Genomic DNA, 18222 nt, shown 5'->3' with positions numbered 1-18222 from the left:
CTGTCCAGTTGTCATGTGTGAACACTTCTGAGTGCTGACACCAGTTCACTCCTGAATGTATCGTGCAGAGCAGGAGTGAAGGGCAGAGGTGGGGACGGGGTAGCGCCCGGCTGGGAGGTGACGGGCGAGGACATTTTAGTCACAGCGGGGCAGGGACGGTTAGACGGAGCCTCGTCGGCCTCGCCGCTGGGGTCTGACTGGCAAATTAGACATCGGGAGGTTGAAGGTCAGCTCCGTGGGGGGGCTGTAGTCTGGAAAGAAGGATAAAGGGCAGTGACAGGAGCGAGGAAAATCCCACCCCCAAATGTATAATTGCTGTTTTGATGCTCTCTCAATGTTTGTTCCTGTTTATCTTATTTCTACTTCACAAGCTACTCTGTTTTCTTTTTTCTGGTGCTTTATTTTGCCAAACCAGTTTGGATAAACTACAAGGATAAACACAAGATGAACGTCTACACATCACAGATAATTGAAGTTACTTGAGTTTGAGGCTTCTGTCCATTTAAAGCAGCTGAAGTGACTTTAGTCAGTGTTTTCATGTGTGTGCATGAAGCAGTTGATTTAAATAATCAAAGCCCATCAAGCTCAGAGGGGATTTATCTTCTCTTTTAGCTTATTTTGCAGCACTTTTTTGTACTGCTCACTCTCTCCAGTCTGATCAGACTCAGGGATCGTGCTCAAGGGATTTTAAATAAGGACTGCAGAATTTCCCCACTGCACTGTGGCTTCAGAAACAAATCAATCAATCAGTCAATCACCTCTTTTTATAACACATAGTGTTATCATTTAGATACTTAATTACTGTTAAATAACCATATTAACCTGATGTAAAGTAGATGAGCCAGAGCTCTTGCGCTGGAATTTCTGCATATTTAGCGTTATTCCTCGGTTTTCTTTTCTTTTATTGGACATGGATATTTCTATTTCAAAGGTTTGGTTTGGCACATGCAGGTTTGTGTCATAATTTGGCAAAATTAGTAGAAGTTTGACTTCCCCACAATTAAATTTGCAATAAAGTTCCTAATTTGAGTCACCATTTCTCCAGCTGATGACCATGGTGTGCGGCATGTCAAAGTCATCTTTGGAGGCTCATTATCAAACATATTTCAAGAGTCCTAACATGAAATGCCACATAAACCCTCTGGAGCAAGTCAAGAGCTCCTCGGTTGCAAATAAAAACATAGACCCGATCTCCGTCACAGACGCTGGAGTGATCCTTAAAGCATGAAAAGGCCTCTAATTGCATTTATCTAAAGTCAGACCGCTGTGGAATACTAATATGGCTGTGAGGGTCTCAAAGTTGGGGCTTAGCTTTAGTGCAAAGAAAAGACTGAATCCCATTTCCTTCCCAATTCCTCCCCCGCTCACTATGGGAACCGCAGGGCCTCTCGGGCAGGATTTCCCAGCAGAAAAAGACTTTACTGTATTTGTTTATTTGCCCCAGACAGTTTGCCTTGCTGTGTGCGAACGTCTCTTCCCCCATCCCCTCGCTCGTGGCGTCTTCTCCTGCAGAGTGCTCTTGGCAGCCCACAGCCACATGCCTTTCATTGACACACACCATCCTGTCATAAAAATGCCAGCCGGCTCAATAAGGAGAATGTTTGTTCGCAGCGAATTCCCGTCTTGCCTTTCCTCCAGTTGAACCCCAGAGACCTTGAGAGGAAGTTGGAGAATGACTGGAGTCAAATAAAGAGCTGCAAAGGGCTGAAAAGCTGGCAGAATAAGGATCATCATCACTGACTGCTGGGGGTTCAGTGGAAAAGGGTTAAAGAGGGCAAAAGCCAGCAGTTTGAGATTTGAGGTTTTAATAGCCGACTGTATTATTTTCATACTTCTTATTGTTTTTCGTCATTAAAAGATCAGGCGTTGGAGGGGCAGACAGCATTTACTGTCAGCTGCAAGTTCTTGTAGCTTTGGAAATGCCTCAACTTTCCCTCTTCTGGTCAAATTCCAAATGTTTCCGATCCATATATTTGTGAGTCTCAGAACACGTTGTGTTTTGAGCAGGAGAAGCGTTTCGTCACTCAACCAAGTGACTTCTTCAGTCTCAGCTGACTGCAGGTTTCCCCGACCTTATAAACAGTGCATCTGCATAATGACTGAAGCTAGCACCTACTGCCTAACAGTTAATTTTGTGGGATTTCCTTATCTGGGTGATTGAGCATGCATCAAGGCAAGTCTCTAGATTAAGCTTTACTCGCAACTCATCAGATATGAATGCTTCTAAGCAAATGGAAATCCTATAAAGGAAGAGCTGTACAGGCCTGATTGCATGTTAAGAGACTTGATCTGAAATGTAGTGTGCAGCCTAACCCCAACCCCACTGGGGTTCATCAGTGACCTGGCAGATGTTATAAGGTGGAGGATCTTTTTGTGTCTCACTAAAAGGCACAGAGTAACTTTTAAGCCTCAATTTTCAGCATGCGTTGTTATTTTCTGTGCAGATTTTCTTTTCCCAGACCTACCTGAGCATCTTTGGTGCACAAACTGACACTAAAACACAAACAGAAACCAGTGATTTATGTCACTGCCACCACTTCTGCTTCCTAATGCTGTCTTCATCGCCCTTTTATGGCGCTGATTACCTCTCTGAAACCGTGCTCTGTACCGAAGCTGAGAGATGCCTGATGTTGACAGAATCTCAGTATTTGGCGCCGTGGAGTTAGCAGTGAACACACTGAAGGCTTTTCAGGTCTTGGGGTGATTTTACGGTTTACCATCCAAAGGTTTATTGAACTCTTTTCTCCATAAAGACGACATCTGATGACCTCCTCTGCACCCTTGGCACTTCAGTATAGGTATAAAAACGTAGTTTGACGACCATTCGAGTAGATTCTGGGTTTTTTCCAGAGTTCAGGTGAGTTCAGAAAAGAGCTTTAAAAACCTTCTAAAATGATTTCATTGCTTGTTATTTTTCACCCATCTGACATCCATCTTTGGATCTCTAAGGTTATCTTGATCTTGAGAGCTGGGAGAGCGCAGCGTAGATGTTCAACAGGCTTCAGGATGTACCTTGTAAGCATTTTGTCCTCCTAGGTGGTCATTTTATGCTAAATTCAGAAGGCTCCATGCCTGCTACTTCCCCTTCCCACTTCCAGGTATTGCTCACTACAAGGCTTCATTACTACATGCTGCACACCAGATTCAACATAAACACAATGTGACTCCAATTTAGAGCTTTGTTGGCACACATCCAGTGTTTGGTTGTCTCTCGCAGCAAAATCAGGAAGTATGTGTGTAAACTGCTGTTGGAAATGCAGATTTACAATCACAGAGTAGTGAGGTGTGTGTGTTTGTGTGTTATCGGTGTGTGTGAGAGGATAAACACATTTAACACTCACACAATGTGACGCGTAGGCTGGGAAAACACTGGAAACCTTTCTGTGGCGCGGTGACGTCCTCGCCACGGCAGCTGTCGGTTTAAAGCAGCCACACAGTAAAAAATGGAGTGTCAATATTTCAGAGTAAACCTATTTTAACCTAGATAGAGTATTTACAACTCTATGAGGAGTAAACCAGCTCTAACATCAGAGTTAAAAGTCAGTGTAAAGTTTGTTAGTCACGCAGTGAAGACTTCACTCCACACAGTGTTGATTATAACCAGTCCGCAGGCGTGTGTGGCCTCAGAGCTCTAATGCGCAGGGAATTTTCTCCGAAGAGCTGCCACAGTCAGGTAAGTGAAGTTAACATTCCCATACTGGTAACATTGTTTAAAAGGTATTTTTAAACTAAGTAGCTCTTTATAGTTTCACTGATGTCGAGTGAGGACATGTTAGCAGCATTTACCCATAGGTTTAATGGCATTCCAGTAGCTACATGCTAGCAGTTGCTAAAAGTTAAGATGTTCGTTATCTTCTCACTGCGTTAATATGAACCTAAAACATTTTAACTATGTATTTCTTCTAAATGCTGTCTAAATAATGTCATTGTCACATGTCAAATCGCACAGTTTGAACAACTAAATTACCGTTTATCAGTAAGCTAATAATCGCTAATTAGCTTACATGAGCGAACATACTTTCAGAAAAAGTGGGTAACATTACCATAAAGTTAACTTTACTGGTTTATATTATTTTAAGCAAATGCCAAAGGCATACACTACTTTAGAGTTTTGCTCATTATTTAGTAAGAAATATGTATTTTGTGTAAATTAACTGATAGCAATGTTAATGACATGTTAAGTAATATTAAGTAATGTTCCTATTTTATAGAAAGGTTTAAGAGTATGGACAAACCAAATCTCTGAGAGATGCAACCAGAAGACGGATGAGAAACATACTTGAGGCTGAGATGACAGAATGACATGGGTAAGAATCAAAAATGTAAGATATAAAGAAACATTTTAAACATTGTATTATTTTTAATTGTGATGTTTAATGCCAATTATTGAATTTATACATTAGGACATCTCCCCCTAAAAGCGTAAGAGTGATGTATGCGCAGGACATTGTTGCTCTGTCTCCATATCTGGAAGACCCATATTCACAACATGGATATGTAAGTAAAGGGAACTTTTCAACATTAAATACATAATTGCCCTCAGAAATGTTGATAACATAGTCCTTCTTCGTTTATTTAATTACATAGAAACATTACTACGATCCAGAGAACAGTTCAGGATACATTGCATGGCGGTTGAAGACCATTCAAAGAAAAGCTGTGGAGGAAAGAAGCGTCTCAGTTTGCAAATCTCCCAAAAGTAAGTTCACTTATCATTTAAATGATACTGATGTAACTTGTAGGCAGGATTCAATCAAACACCTCATTAGTATTTTTGCATTACAGATAGAACAAGATTTCCGACTCCTGTTTTGTGAGGTCACTGGGAGCAAATTCTTGGAGAGGTGGCTCACCAATCTCAAAGCAAAGGTTGTAAAGGAAAGTCATGGACTTGTCCCCACCTCAGAGCTCTTGGAGTTAATGTGCAATGCTGAGTCAGGTACTGAAGTTGAGAATGGTATGATTGTGACTGTTTTTATTTGCCATTGTTGGTTATATAGGTAATTCTGTCAATTCAATGTATTTTTGGAATAATTCTTTGTTTATTCGTCTGTAGGCTGGGACAGTGACTTGTCTACTATCTTGCTGCTGCTACATCTGCTACCACCATCTGCACAAGGGCGAAAGAGACCAGGAAAGATGTCTGCATCTCAAGCTGTCAATAACCTCATCAAATTCCCAAAGGTATGTTGTTTAAAATATACTTTCCATCACCTCTATTTTCATGGACAGTGAGTTGAGCTAATCTACTGTCAGAGGATAGTCACTTAATACTGTTGTTTAATGTGTTGTTGTAGGCTGGAACCAGTGTACAGCAGCATCTAGACAACATCACCCGAAGCAGTCAGCCCTACCATCTTACCCAGGGATCCACAAGAAGCAGCATTCACACCTTCATTGTGATTGAGAAGCATGCACTTCCATGTAATGCGACAGGTTCTGTAGGAGCCCTTGATAAACTCTTTAGGGCCCATTATGTCTTTGGTACATCATACAGTTCATCCCTGACCAACTTTGTTACTTTTCTGCAACTACGACATTGGGGAAATGTCATATTGCTTTCTCTAGTGAGCATCATAGAACTGTGAATTGTAAAGGTTTGTTACGTTAATTAAATGACACTGAATTGAGAAACATAATAAATGCTGTTACTTTAACCTGTATATTTGTTGTTATTTCCATAATGTAGGATAGATCACAGTTATTTAGTAATATAGCATCATAAGATGAATATGAAAAAAATCACACTACAGAGAAATAAAAATGATATATTATTACACATCAGAGTGTTATTATTAAACTAAATTTGGAGTAAAATAGCTCTATAAAGTGTAATCAAATTACTCTGAACAGTGTGAATAACCCTCAGTGTTAAATATTTTTACACATTTTGTTGTTAATTTTGACACTAAATTGAGTACAATTAACACTGAAAAGTTAACACTGGCCATAGAGTAAATTTAACTCTAATTTTGAGTGGGACCAAATGTTATCTGAAGCAGAGTTAAAATCAACTCTGTAAGTGTAAAATTGACACTTGGTTTTTTACTGTGCACACACACACACACAGACACACACACCGCCTGAGGTCAGACTGACACGCTGGACATGCCGCACTGAAGCGTTTCCTTCTGACTGGTTTGAAGAGTGTGTGTTGAAAAGGGTGTGTGCGTTCTCCACGTCAGCTCTTGGCACACTCCGAGGGAGCCGGAATAACACACAGCACGTCTGTGATGACAGGATAATCGGATGTGTGTGCGCCCCAGGGCTGAGTTTAGCTAGCAGCAGCGACAGTTACAACACCTAAGAAAACTTACAGGAGGCCCATTACTGCCGTGGTTTTCAAGGAACTCTTGCATAAAATGTAGTGTAGCAAAAATCACATATTCTGATTGTCGAGGGTTAGGATAAGTTTATCTCGAGTGTCCTCCCAAAACGGTCCTTCAACCAAATCGGTTTGAAGTAGAGGCCCTCTACTTCAAACTGTTCCCTGCATCATGTGTTACATTACTAAAGTAAAGAGACAGGGAAAAGGAAATAAAAGAGATCACAGGGATCAAAAAACCACCCTCATCAACCTCCATCACCCCCAGAGGGGAAGCAGGGAGAGGGGAGTTAAAGAGCTGCTAGATACTGTTAGGTTGGGTTAGTAAAAATGGCTGGGTCAGGGGTTCTGGTTGTGGTCATCCCAAGAGGGTTACATAAAGCAAAATAGCTCATTTGAACAAAATATAATAAAACAGCATTGCTTCATGAGGTAAAAATGACTCAAAATAAGCAAAAATCTAAATGAAGTACTATAAAAACTGAGTTTAGTACCATCAAGTGGCTCTATGAAGAAAAACAGGACATCTAATATACATACTAAACAACACAATTTAAACAAAAGTGGTTCAGAAACATCTTTTGAAAACCAGGATTGCAAATGTATTTAAATGAAGTGCAAAATATAACCTGATCTCTTTTAATGTGGCTTTTTTGTCTTTTGCTGAATTTATCCTAAAATAATAGCAGTGTATATATTAATATCCAGCAAACCTTTATTCTAAGTTGCTGTTGCTGAACTTGCTTATGCTCAACGCCCAATCATCTTCTCTCCTCTCTCCTCCCCTCGCCTCTTTTGTTGTCTCTCCAGCGTCTGATACCGAGCAGGATGCAGCGGTGAAACTTGACCAGGAGCGGGCTGAGATAGTCGCCAAATATGACAAGGTACGGCGAATGCTTCCTTCCGTCAGTGTGAAAGCACACAGAAGCTTTGGTGAAGCGGAAAACCCACAGCAATTACTTTTTTTTTCTCCCTCCTGTGGTCATCCGAAGCCAAATTCCAGCCACTCAGTCATGCTGAGACTCCACCAAACTTCATAACGCTGTGGTGAAATCCCTCCATAAATCACTGCCTTATTGCCCGTGAAACACAATAATAACAGCGTGCCGTGTGCACAATGTGCCGCCGTGTGATTTAATCATTTTCATAAATTTCGAAAGGCTGTGATTACTGCGCAATAGCCACATTTCAGATGCAGCATTCTCAGTGAAAATTAACATGCAAATTATACATCTAAAAGCCACCGTTGTCTTTCCAGTGTGTGTGTGTTCAGTGGGCCGTGCGTTATCTGTGTTAGAGGGGCAGAGAACAACAAAAATCCCTCCTGCAGGCATGAAGGTTTGATAGAAAAGGGAGGAAGCGGATTCGAGTGGTTACTCATTAGACTAAATGAGTGGGTTAATGTGATGTCATGGGCATGGAATGATTTTATTGACTGGGATCCAGAGGTGGCAGTTCCTTCATCCCAAAGCACTTGAATCAGGGGCGTCAAACACGAGATCCACCAATGAATCCCGTGTGGTCCACTGGGTAGCTTTGCAAAGTGGGAAAATTGAATTAAATTTAGTAAATAAATTTAATTTGTTAAATAAAGTGCACAGAAACCCACCGCAGGGATGCCAGCATCACTACACAGGAGTGAAAATGTCTGCAGATGTGCACTTTTTCCAGATCTGAAGTAGTTTGGATCATAAAGTTGCTGGTATCTTGATCTGTTGTGATCCATAAATTGTAATGTGCAGTGACTGAAGGGTGAATATGGCAAATTAGGCACTGCTGGAAAAAGTACTTACTTTGATTTCTTGTCCAGCCCACTACAGATCAAACCAGGCTGAATGGGGCTCTTGAAACTGAAGAGTTTGACAGCATACGGTGCTGTGCAAAACCCTCAGTTTCTTTATATGTTGCACCCAAGTAGTAAGACTTTTTAGTAGTTAGTTTTCAAAGCGGTCTTGAGCAAAGTTTTTCTTTGGACATTGGCTGCTTTTTCACTCATTTTCACTCCAGTTATTTTTTGTTTAATCAACTAAACACTGACCTATGAATCATTCAAGCATTAAAAAGGCATCTAACCAAAGGGATGAACCAGTGTTCTGTCTGTTCATGACAAACTTTGCAAAGAACCCATTTTAAATTGTGTCTTTAGGCACTTTGCTACTAGCAGCCTGTCACCAAAACAGATAATTTCTTCTTAAATTTAGGCTATAAAACATGACAAAGACTGGATTAAACACAGGAATAACAAAGTTCTTTGGGAATAAAGTAGTTCCCAAAGAATTATTAGCTGAAAACCTGACATGTCTGTGTTTGGTGTGCAGTGTGTCCTTAAAGAATTTCAGAAACAGGACAAGTGGATTACAAATGATCGTATGATTATGAATGGCCTCATTTTTCAGCATGACTCCAAACACGCCGCCAATGCAGGAAGAGCAAACCTGGAACATATCAGTCATCAGTGTGTTGTGTCTCCCTGTGTGTTTATCAGTGTTGGGACTAACGCTACAGTAACTACGTTATTATTGTGGTAACGAGCACGGTAACTAGTTATTATGCCAAAATCAGGAACGCGTTACTCGTTACTGGGATTTAGATAGGGTCGTTACTCGTTACTTCGTGTGGTGGCTATCGCGGAGCTTCCACAGATTCAGTAACATTAGCAAGTGGTGGAGGCCAGCAGGTGGATGAAGGAAAAGGGACGCAGAAGGAAAAGAGACCCGAGGCAGCCGCCGGTCCAAGTGTGAACTGAACTTCAGGTAAGAAGTTATGACCTGCAGTCTCTCTGGGTCAGATATGAACCAAGTTTAGGTGCAGTTTATTTTCTTTATTCTGACTTTTTCCGTACTGCGTGCTAGCTAGCATGACGGAGTTTCTATACAGCTGGGTGGTGCTATGAAGTTAATGATGTTGAACTTTATTTTGTTCATAAGTTATTAGAGTTGCCAACCGTCCCGTCTGGTATTCAGAGAAAATATTACGCGTTTCTTATTGAGGTGAAAAGGAACAGTTTGTCCCGTAATTCAGCTACAGTGGAAAAGGCACAAAGCTGGAGTTATTCTGTGTCTTTGCTGCACAGCTGCCTCTTCTCCTCTCATTCTCCCCCTCCCTCTCCCGTTTCTACTTCAATCATGAAAACTGATCAATGATCAGCTGATCGGCTCTCTTGTTTGTTTATCGCTCACTTTGCGCCTAAAGAGGAAACCAGCGGATGTTGCGCTAAACAACAGCAGCACATTTAAGCTTGATCAGCTGTTGTTAGAATTTATTTAATATTAATTTCTAGTATCAGCTGATGTTTGCTGGAGCCACAGCTGCAAAAAAGCTGCTGGTCATGGTATGGTTTGGTTATCTGGTGAGAGGGAAACATGAAGATGAAACCAGGAGATGTCCTTACTGAATCATCAGAGCTGAACAGGTGATGGAGAAACAGGTTTACCTTTTAGGTGACATGAATGAGTTGAAGGGAAGTTATGAACTGTTTCTGAGAGACAAATAACACCAGGATCCTTTTTTAGGTAGCTGACAGCTGGTAACTGTGCAGGTGCGGATCTAGCAAAGTGTTGCCAGGGGGGCAGGTAGGGCATTAACAGGGAGATGTGGGCACAAAGAAATACTTTTCTTTCTTATTCTCATTTAAAATGTCTAGCTTTTAAAAAATAATTATCTGAATCTTACAACAAACGATTGATAGATTGATGCATATATACCATTAAAACAGTGTACATCACTGTCACAACAGTGTTTATTTTCATTCAAAGGCTTTATGATTTTTCCTATAATGGTGGGCCGGTCTCTAGTCAAAATGTCCGGGCCAATTTTCTGTCCCAGTCCAGCCATGTATGCAGCTCATCTGCAGTCTGGTGTTACCTACATCTTCCTATTCAGAAGGCAGAATTTCTGAGTTCTGAGTACAATCGAAAGCACCACGACTGCAGTTTTTGTGTTGGATGTAAAAGGCGCACATGACTCTGTGACGTAGGCTAGAATCATGGCAGCAGTCAACGACGGTCCAGGCGTGGGATTTCTCTCGTGGAAATGTGCACATTATCTTTTCCTTTCTATTGGTAGGTGGCACAGTGCACTTGTGGCAAGTAAGCAAGCTAGAAGACTGCAAAGTTATGGAAGAAACACATTAACAAGAGAATTCTGAGTAAAACCAAAGTTACTTTCCCTAGTAACTAGTTACTTTGAAAGTAACGAGTAACTTGAAGTAACTGAGTTACTTTTGAGAGAAGTAACTAGTAATGTAACTAAGTTACTATTTTAAAGTAACTTACCCAACACTGGTGTTTATACACATTTGAATAAATCAATGCACCAATTTCCCATTTTTCTAACAAAATATGAAGAAGGCGGGATTTCTGAAAGCTTTTTAACAGTGTTATGTCTTTATGAAACCAGCCTTTGCTTGTTTAGAGCTGCATGGGTCGAGTCTAAACCCAAGCATCACAATTTGAATTATGTCAAAGTCACTCAGTCACCCTCAGCTTCCAACACATGAAGTTAAGGAACAGACTGTTCACTTCCTGCCTGTTATATCCAACACTTCTGACAGGTACGTCACCTAAGTCATGTCACCTGTCAGTGGGTTCTCTGTCCTTTCCCCTCATAAAAAAGCCCACTGAAAGCTCCGATATGTCCCCATGCTGCTTGTTTTTTCACAGAGACTTAAAAAAAACATGTGCTGCAGCATATTATCTAACAATGTCCAGAAACATGTCAGACTTTTATGAATCAGTATGAAGTATGTTAAATATCGCTGAAGAAATGTTGCTTTTACTCAAAATCCTCAGTTCTCTTGTGGTTGGACTGTATGTACGCGTTCCCGTCCTGAGTGACACCTCTGCTACCAAGCACGGCGCTATCAGTTGGACCAGCCCACCATGCTCGGTTTGTAAATTAGCCTTTTTAATTTAGTCCAGCAGGCTGCATAATAAGGCTGCCTCATTAAGAGTGAAGAGACCATGGAGAGCGGAGATGATGGAGGTGTGTGCGCGCGTGTGTGTGTGCGTGTGTGTGTGTGTGGCAGAATGAGGCACAATCGGAGCTAAATCAGTGTCATTGTCACTTTTGGGGATGGGAGGAGTTTAATAGAGTCTGTTATCACGCTGGCCACAAACACTTGTCGTCTCACGTCACCTGGTGTAAATTTGTGGTTATTAAATATGACTTTTGTCTTTGTGGAATGTGCAGAAGTGACTGATTTTGTTTCCAAATGACACATCTGCTCAGGCCTGACTGCTGCTGCTGATTGCAGAAGGATGGAGCCTATTTTTTATGTTGGGTGGCTGCATAACTCGGTTTTTTTCCCCAGGTCTCTCATAAGTTTTCTTCACTCACCACATTTCAGTTTTGTTCAAGAAAAATCTGTGTGACCCTCAAGCTTCACTAATAATTTTGGGTGTTAGCCAAGAACAAGATTGTGGGCGAGGGGGTCGGATTTGGAAGGGACTTGGAGCTGGATTGGTCTCGAGAAGAGCCAGCTGAGGTGTTTTGGGCATGTCCCATTGGGAGGATGCTGCAGGGAACACTGGGGAGAGGGTGGATGGATGGATAATTGGCGTTAAAGTCCTTCCCTGGTTTGATATTTATGAAATCAGTGCCCAACAATCCAATCAGCCAAATGCTAATAAAATGTCTTAAAATGTATTTATTTTTCCCGTAAATATATAGGTTTATATGACAGAAAAAATCTCAATATTTCCTTTTTTTTTTAATTTAACAGTTGTGTTCTCTGGAGCATGAATTTTATTCAAACAGTTTGAGAAAGTAAGTCAAGTTCTCACAAGGAGATATAAATGAGACGGCGAAGGTGTCTCAGAACAGGCAGGCAGCTGAACGGTCAGAGGTGAAATTACGAACCTGATTTAATTTCACCCTGAAACTGACACAGAAATGATGATGATGTAGAGTTTGCGACTCTGTGGATACTCACAGAGCGAGGGGGGAGAACGACACACAGAGATCTTCTGATTCCCCTGAGGCGCTCCTCAATGTTTGACTTATCTATTTCAAGGGTGAGTTTCTGTTTGTGCTGAGGGAGCGGTGCAAAAACTGGGTGGGAGCAGAGGGAGGAGACGATTTTTGAAATATTTCACCTCGACATCTGGATGTCAGGCCGACCTGTTAACCACTCACAGCCTTCTCAGGGCTTCGCAAAGCATTTGGCAACCTCCAACAGGCTTTAGCACCAGAGACGTAAGAGAGAGGGGCATGACAATAGAGATCTATAATAGAGTTCTGTTACAATCAGAAGCTTAGTCAGTAAACGTAGACTGTTGTACTGACAAACAGCAGCGGTACATGTACTGTAATTTGCATACAGGCAGCAGAAGTGTAAGCTGACGGTGAAATGGTTCTTATTTTGCAGCAGAAAAATGCTTTATTCATAACTCTCTCTCTCTCTCTCTCTCTCTCTCTCTCTCTATATATATATATATATATATATATATATATATATATATATATACACACACACACATTAGGGGTGCAATAATACTCGTATCGATATTGAACCGTTGGATACAGTGCTTTCGGTTCGGTACGCATATGTATCGAACAATATAAAAATTTTTTTATTTATTTTATCAACTTTTCTTCTGACGATGCTGTCTGTGTTGAGCGCTCAGTGGATCTGCGTTCGACTACTCCGCCTAGGCTGCACTGTCGAGTGCAGATCCACTGAGCGCAGCACAAGTTAGCAAGACAGAAGCTAAGCTTGTTGCAACATGGCAACTGCCTCAACTACCCGAAATTGAACCTCTCTCACCCTCATTCAGATCTGGCGTTTGGAACTATCTTGGTTTTCATGTGACGTATGACCCTGATGGTAAGCGCGTCATAGACAAAAGTAAAACAGTATGTCGGATGTGCCACGCAATGCTCAATTGGTGGGAACTAGTGCATTAGCGCAGTTAGCTTGTTAATGTGTTGGCGCCGTCCGGAGATTTGGCGTTAACGTTTTAACGAGATTAACGCTGACAGCACTAGTGGGAACACAACAAATATGACTGCACATTTACGCCGACATCATCCTAGTGCAAAGACAAAAACAACAAGCACGCATGGTACAAACTTTACCCGAGTCATTTAGACAGCCGTTAGCACATGATTCTCCTTATGGGGACCTGATATGTTTAATATGCTGCTGAGAATATAGCCCAGAAGAAGCGGATAGTATAGCTTTTATTTTGGAAAGAGCCATTTCTCTGTAATAAACTCTCTTTTCCAAAGATGAGTGATTCCTTGATCAGATAGATTTCTATATATTTTTTTATTCTTTTGTTGTTTCAGCAACATTAAATTTAAAAACTACACCTTTGAGTTAAAATATATATTTATAAATTTAATAAATGACAAATTAAAAAGGCATGAACATTTTTTTGTATCGAAAAAATACCGAACCGTGAATTTTGTATCGTTGCACCCCTTATATATATATATATATATATATATATATATATATATATATATATATATATATATATGTATATGTATATATGTATATATATATATATATATATATATATATATATATATATTGCATTTTATTGAAAATATTTTATAGAGCCAAAAGGTCAATTTGGTTTTATTTTTTTTATTTTTTATTTATTTATTTTTTGCCTGTCCCGTTTGGCTCTTTTGCCATCAGAATTGTTGTCTAAAGGCAAAGAAAGATGCCCAATGGATTTACTTTACCAAATTGACCATCCCAGCCTTGCTGTAATGGTCTATTTGATTCACCTTTTATTGTTTATTTTATTTTCACTTACTGAATACAGGACAGACTTGACTGGGGGAAAGAAAGAGGGAAAGAGAAACAGCTGAGAAGAGGGACGGGGGAGAAGGGCAAAAGACAAAAACCAACAGAATGAGCAGGGAAAAAAATTAAAAAAAAATGCATATATCAATCACCTGGATCACCTGCTGAGAAAGAAAAAAGAAAACAAGCAGAAGAGAACAAGAGTAATAGAATAAACAGCATCACAATGATATATGGGAATATGACAGTAAATACTAAATATTAAACATTATTGTGCAGCACATAAGATCAACAGAACACAGTGTGCTTTGAGGTAGGAGCCAAAAAGGGTGTAGTTTGTGGGTGTGATCACCCATGTGTACACCTGTGAGCATGGACGCGTTTGTTTTTTGTTTTTTAAAAGGTTCCTTCATGTAATAATCTGCTAGAGGGTGTGGGGGGGCCACAGCCCCGTCCTCCAGGGCATGAAGCAGGTATGGAGGAGATCAAAACTCCAGACATCCAGAGGCCCCCAGAACACAAGAGACCAAGGAAGACCAACAGAGGGGCAGCTGCGCCACTGTCCCAGAAAGAGCTGAGGAGAGTCCCAGATGAGGGCTCACTCAGCAGCCGCGGAGCAGAAGCCAGGGGGAGTTGCAGTGAAGCGCCCATGAGCTCTGCCGGCAGCCAGCCGTGCCTGAGTGACCGAGCCCCAGGCCGAGAGGCCGGGGGCACCCCACCTCCGAAGTGGCCCGAGCGAGCCCCAGGCTCCAGGCCCCGATAAGCGGCCGCCAAGGAGTGAGCCGGTGTGTACCTGGACGCCCATCCCCGGACACAAAGAACCACCAACGCACCGACACCTGAGGGAGTCCGCCACTGGCAGGGGAAGTGGTGGTAGGGGGAGATAGGCCTCCAAACCTTGGAGGGCCTGAGATGTCCCCAGAGAGGTGGCGCCTGACACCCAACCTGACATATAGACACAGAAATACAGGCACACACATATACAAACATCCATTCCCACCCTCATGCTCTCATATGCACTTACTCCACACTCAACCAACGTGGAGACAGACATAAAGAGACGCTGTACACACGATCACACTCCCCAAGCGTACTCTAGGTCAATTTGGTTAAAATAATAAACCAACTTTTCTGATTCCTGTTTTCCTGTCGTTTGAGCAGCTGACAGCTCAAAAAATTGTTTTGCATACTCCCGTTCTGAAATAAGTTTTGGCCTCTAGCTTTTTAGCAACAAACATATTTAACATGTAGACTCAATAAAATGAAGTTGGAAGCAAACATAATGTTTATTACTTTTTTTGTCTTTCACATTGCTGGGCGCTTGCTTGCTGAACAGCACAGAGGCACAGAAAGAGCTCTACTACACTCAGCTCTTCAAAAGAAAATCACTTTAGGCTGAAATGTCTGACAAAAGTCAGGTGTTTAAGTTTGTATCGTAGATATTTCCCATAAAAGCACTCCTTTCTTGTTGGACTCTAGTAGAGAAGCTTTGCATGATTCAAAGTCCAAAATAATCCTTGTTTATCTTATGCTGGAGATTCTTTTCCTCAGCTCAGCCATTGTCCAAAGCAAGCTGTTTTAGCTCCTCCTCCTTTAATCCTTCTTGGTTTATTGGTCTTAACATTTTGATCAGTGACAGGTGAAGTGACTATCACTGAGTACCCCCTTCATCGAGGCACCTGTTAGTGGGTGGGATATATTTGTAAGGAACTAAACTTAGTCCTCAAAGTTGATGTTAGAAGCAGGTTTCCCACCATGTGGATGTTACTTTGACACATACCACCAACCTGAGCACTTTTGCAGAGCATTTACACCGTTTCATGGACCGGTACTCCCTGATGGCTGTGGCCTCTTTCAGCAGGAATGGTTTTGACTTTGCCTCCAGACTGCCCAGTTCTCAATCCAGTCGAGCATCTGTGGGATGTGCTGTCAGATTCCACGCCACACCTTCAGGGGTCTTTGGAGAGTCCATGCCTCGATGGGTTAATATTAGGTCATGGTCATAATGTTATCCCTGATCGGTGTGCATGATTCAGATTTTGTGATAAAATTGAGTAAAAGCCAGATCAGAACTAGAATGTATGTAGTGAAATCAGAAAAAAACGTTGGTCCTTCATACATACATGAAGTTGAAGCAAACTTGGAAGAAAGTTTTCTCAGCATCAGTGGGGACTAGCGTACTGTTTAGTATTTATGGTCGTAGTTCTCCTGGATTTGAGGTCATTGCTAAGATTTGCTAAGCTGAGATGAATGATGTATTTGGCTGAGCCAATCCTTTATCTCACTGTGAATGTAAAACAGCTTTAACAGTTTCAAAGAGATGGTTCGGAAGAAGGAAGCTTGTGTGCAGATCAACAAAGGCCGCTTCATCCCGCCTCAAATCAACAAAATATCCAACATTTCGGACATTTGTACCTTTATTTTCTGACCTTTTTGTGCTTCCATCACTCATTTTTCTCACACATTGTCTCTCTGATATTCTCTTTATAACACTTCCTCACACACTCTGCCTCTGGGTTTCCTATTTCACTGACGGTTGAGTGGTTTTTAGGACGCCTCGAGTCAGATGGTGACGCAGGTGGACGTCTGGCTGTTCATTTCACACCTGTTAATCGCTGGTCACACACAAACACACACTCACACCGACGCACTTTCTCAAGGGCGCCAGAGTCGAAGCCCCCACATGTAATCTAGCAGCCAATCAAAACACTATCCTCTCCCCCTGAAGAACGTGGGTGGCATGTAATTTGGAGCTCCATCAGAAGCCAGTGTTCAGTTTATTTCACTGAACAGCAGGCATCAGTCAAACAAATTAGGATACCAGTTACTTTGCAGATTAACTGCTTTATTGTTTTTTCTATAAAGAATCACAAAATCCTCAGAAACGGGGCATCCTCAGAAGGTCAAAGGTCATCTTTATTTTTGATGGCCAATTTAGAAATTCACCAATCTGAATTTTTCCCCCTTTCTCTCTTCTTTGTTCCAGGGAAAAGACGCCCCCGTGGACCCCTGGGAGGACAGTAACTTCCGTCTGTACAAAGTTGTCGACCGCTTTGGCTTCGTCCAGTAAGCTCTTGCACACATACAGCCTATAATCAGGCCTAATAACTACATTAGTAAACTTCAAAGCCCAGTCTACCACGCTGAAGGGAGAAAGAAAGCGAGCAGCAGCTGTCCAGACGGGTGTTGCTGAGAGATGAGTGTGTCTGTGGCTTGAGCCGGGCTGGTCAGAGGCTGTGAGGCTCTTAAACACCACTGTGCTAGAGTGTTTTATATATAGGCTGGCACATGCAGGCAGGAAACAGCTTGGTTGGCCACAATCACAGAGCATCAGTGTGAGGATAGAGTGGTACGATCCAACGAGAGATAGGAGGAGGAGGGTGCTGGGGTTATACGATTGGTTAAAACCGGGACAGGAGTATGCTAAGGTCAAGGTCACTGACTGGGCAGGAGAAAACGAAAATGAAGTGTTTTGAATTGGGCAGACAGTTGGCGCTGGAGAAAACAGCGTGACCTCTGAGTAGTTTTAAGGTTATAGAATCTGTGTGGGCAGAACCACCAGAACAAGACTAGATCTCCCAAGGCTCTTTTTCCAAAAGTTGGGTTACTTCAGTAAAGTATAAATGCTGGTGTCATGTTCAGAGTCAATCTGAAGCACGAACTGTATGTGTAGATGTTATGTAGTCATGGTTTAATAAAAAATAAGCCAACTATCGCATTAAAGCAGGAAGCAAACAGCAGACTGTTTAAGTCTGTGATTTGTCAGCATATAATAATGGTTTGGATTGATATAGCGCTTTTCAAGGCACCCAAAGCACTTTACAATGCCACTATTCATTCACTCTCGCATTCACACACTGGTGGAGGCAAGCTACGGTTGTAGCCACAGCTGCCCTGGGGCAGACTGACAGAAGCGAGGCTGCCATATCGCGCCATCGGCCCCTCTGGCCAACACCAGTAGGCAAGTAGGGTAAAGTGTCTTGCCCAAGGACACAACGACCAGGACAGAGAGCCCGGGGATCGAACCGGCGACCTTCCGGTTACAGATACGCTTCCCAACCCCCTGAGCCACGGTCGCCCCATATCCATATATATATCCATACCTTGGCCTGTCAGACTTCTCATCTCACCTCATCGT

The 18222-nt window shown here is 41.9% G+C and overlaps 1 protein-coding gene and 1 long non-coding RNA gene across 10 annotated transcripts in view; both read left to right on the top strand.

Moving 5' to 3' along the window:
• The window catches only part of usp6nl (USP6 N-terminal like), a 106284-nt gene that overhangs the window by 61694 nt on the left and 26368 nt on the right, over positions 1-18222 (top strand). For 5 of the 8 annotated variants that reach the window (XM_026148326.2, XM_080291729.1, XM_026148325.2 and 2 more), the window contains 2 exons: positions 7136-7209; positions 17071-17150. In XM_026148326.2, coding sequence (XP_026004111.1) covers positions 7136-7209; positions 17071-17150 — 154 coding nt within the window. Of the gene's footprint in view, positions 1-908; positions 3016-7135; positions 7210-8950; positions 9079-17070; positions 17151-18222 lie in introns of those variants that run through there. The other 3 variants (XM_026148324.2, XM_080291731.1, XM_080291730.1) reach the window with 3 other exon arrangements.
• On the top strand, positions 3034-5657 carry LOC113009785 (uncharacterized). Of its 2 annotated transcripts, XR_013902775.1 has the most exons (7): positions 3034-3673; positions 4212-4307; positions 4404-4497; positions 4588-4699; positions 4786-4939; positions 5057-5184; positions 5298-5657. It is a non-coding gene; the product is annotated as an uncharacterized LOC113009785 (long non-coding RNA). The 2 variants fall into 2 exon arrangements; XR_013902774.1 differs by having other exon boundaries at positions 3038-4307.

Source organism: Astatotilapia calliptera, chromosome 17 (genome assembly GCF_964374335.1).
Source record: "Astatotilapia calliptera chromosome 17, fAstCal68.1, whole genome shotgun sequence".
Lineage (NCBI taxonomy): Eukaryota > Metazoa > Chordata > Actinopteri > Cichliformes > Cichlidae > Astatotilapia > Astatotilapia calliptera.
Note: the sequence above shows the minus strand (reverse complement) of the source record. Positions and strands in the feature narration are given on the sequence as shown.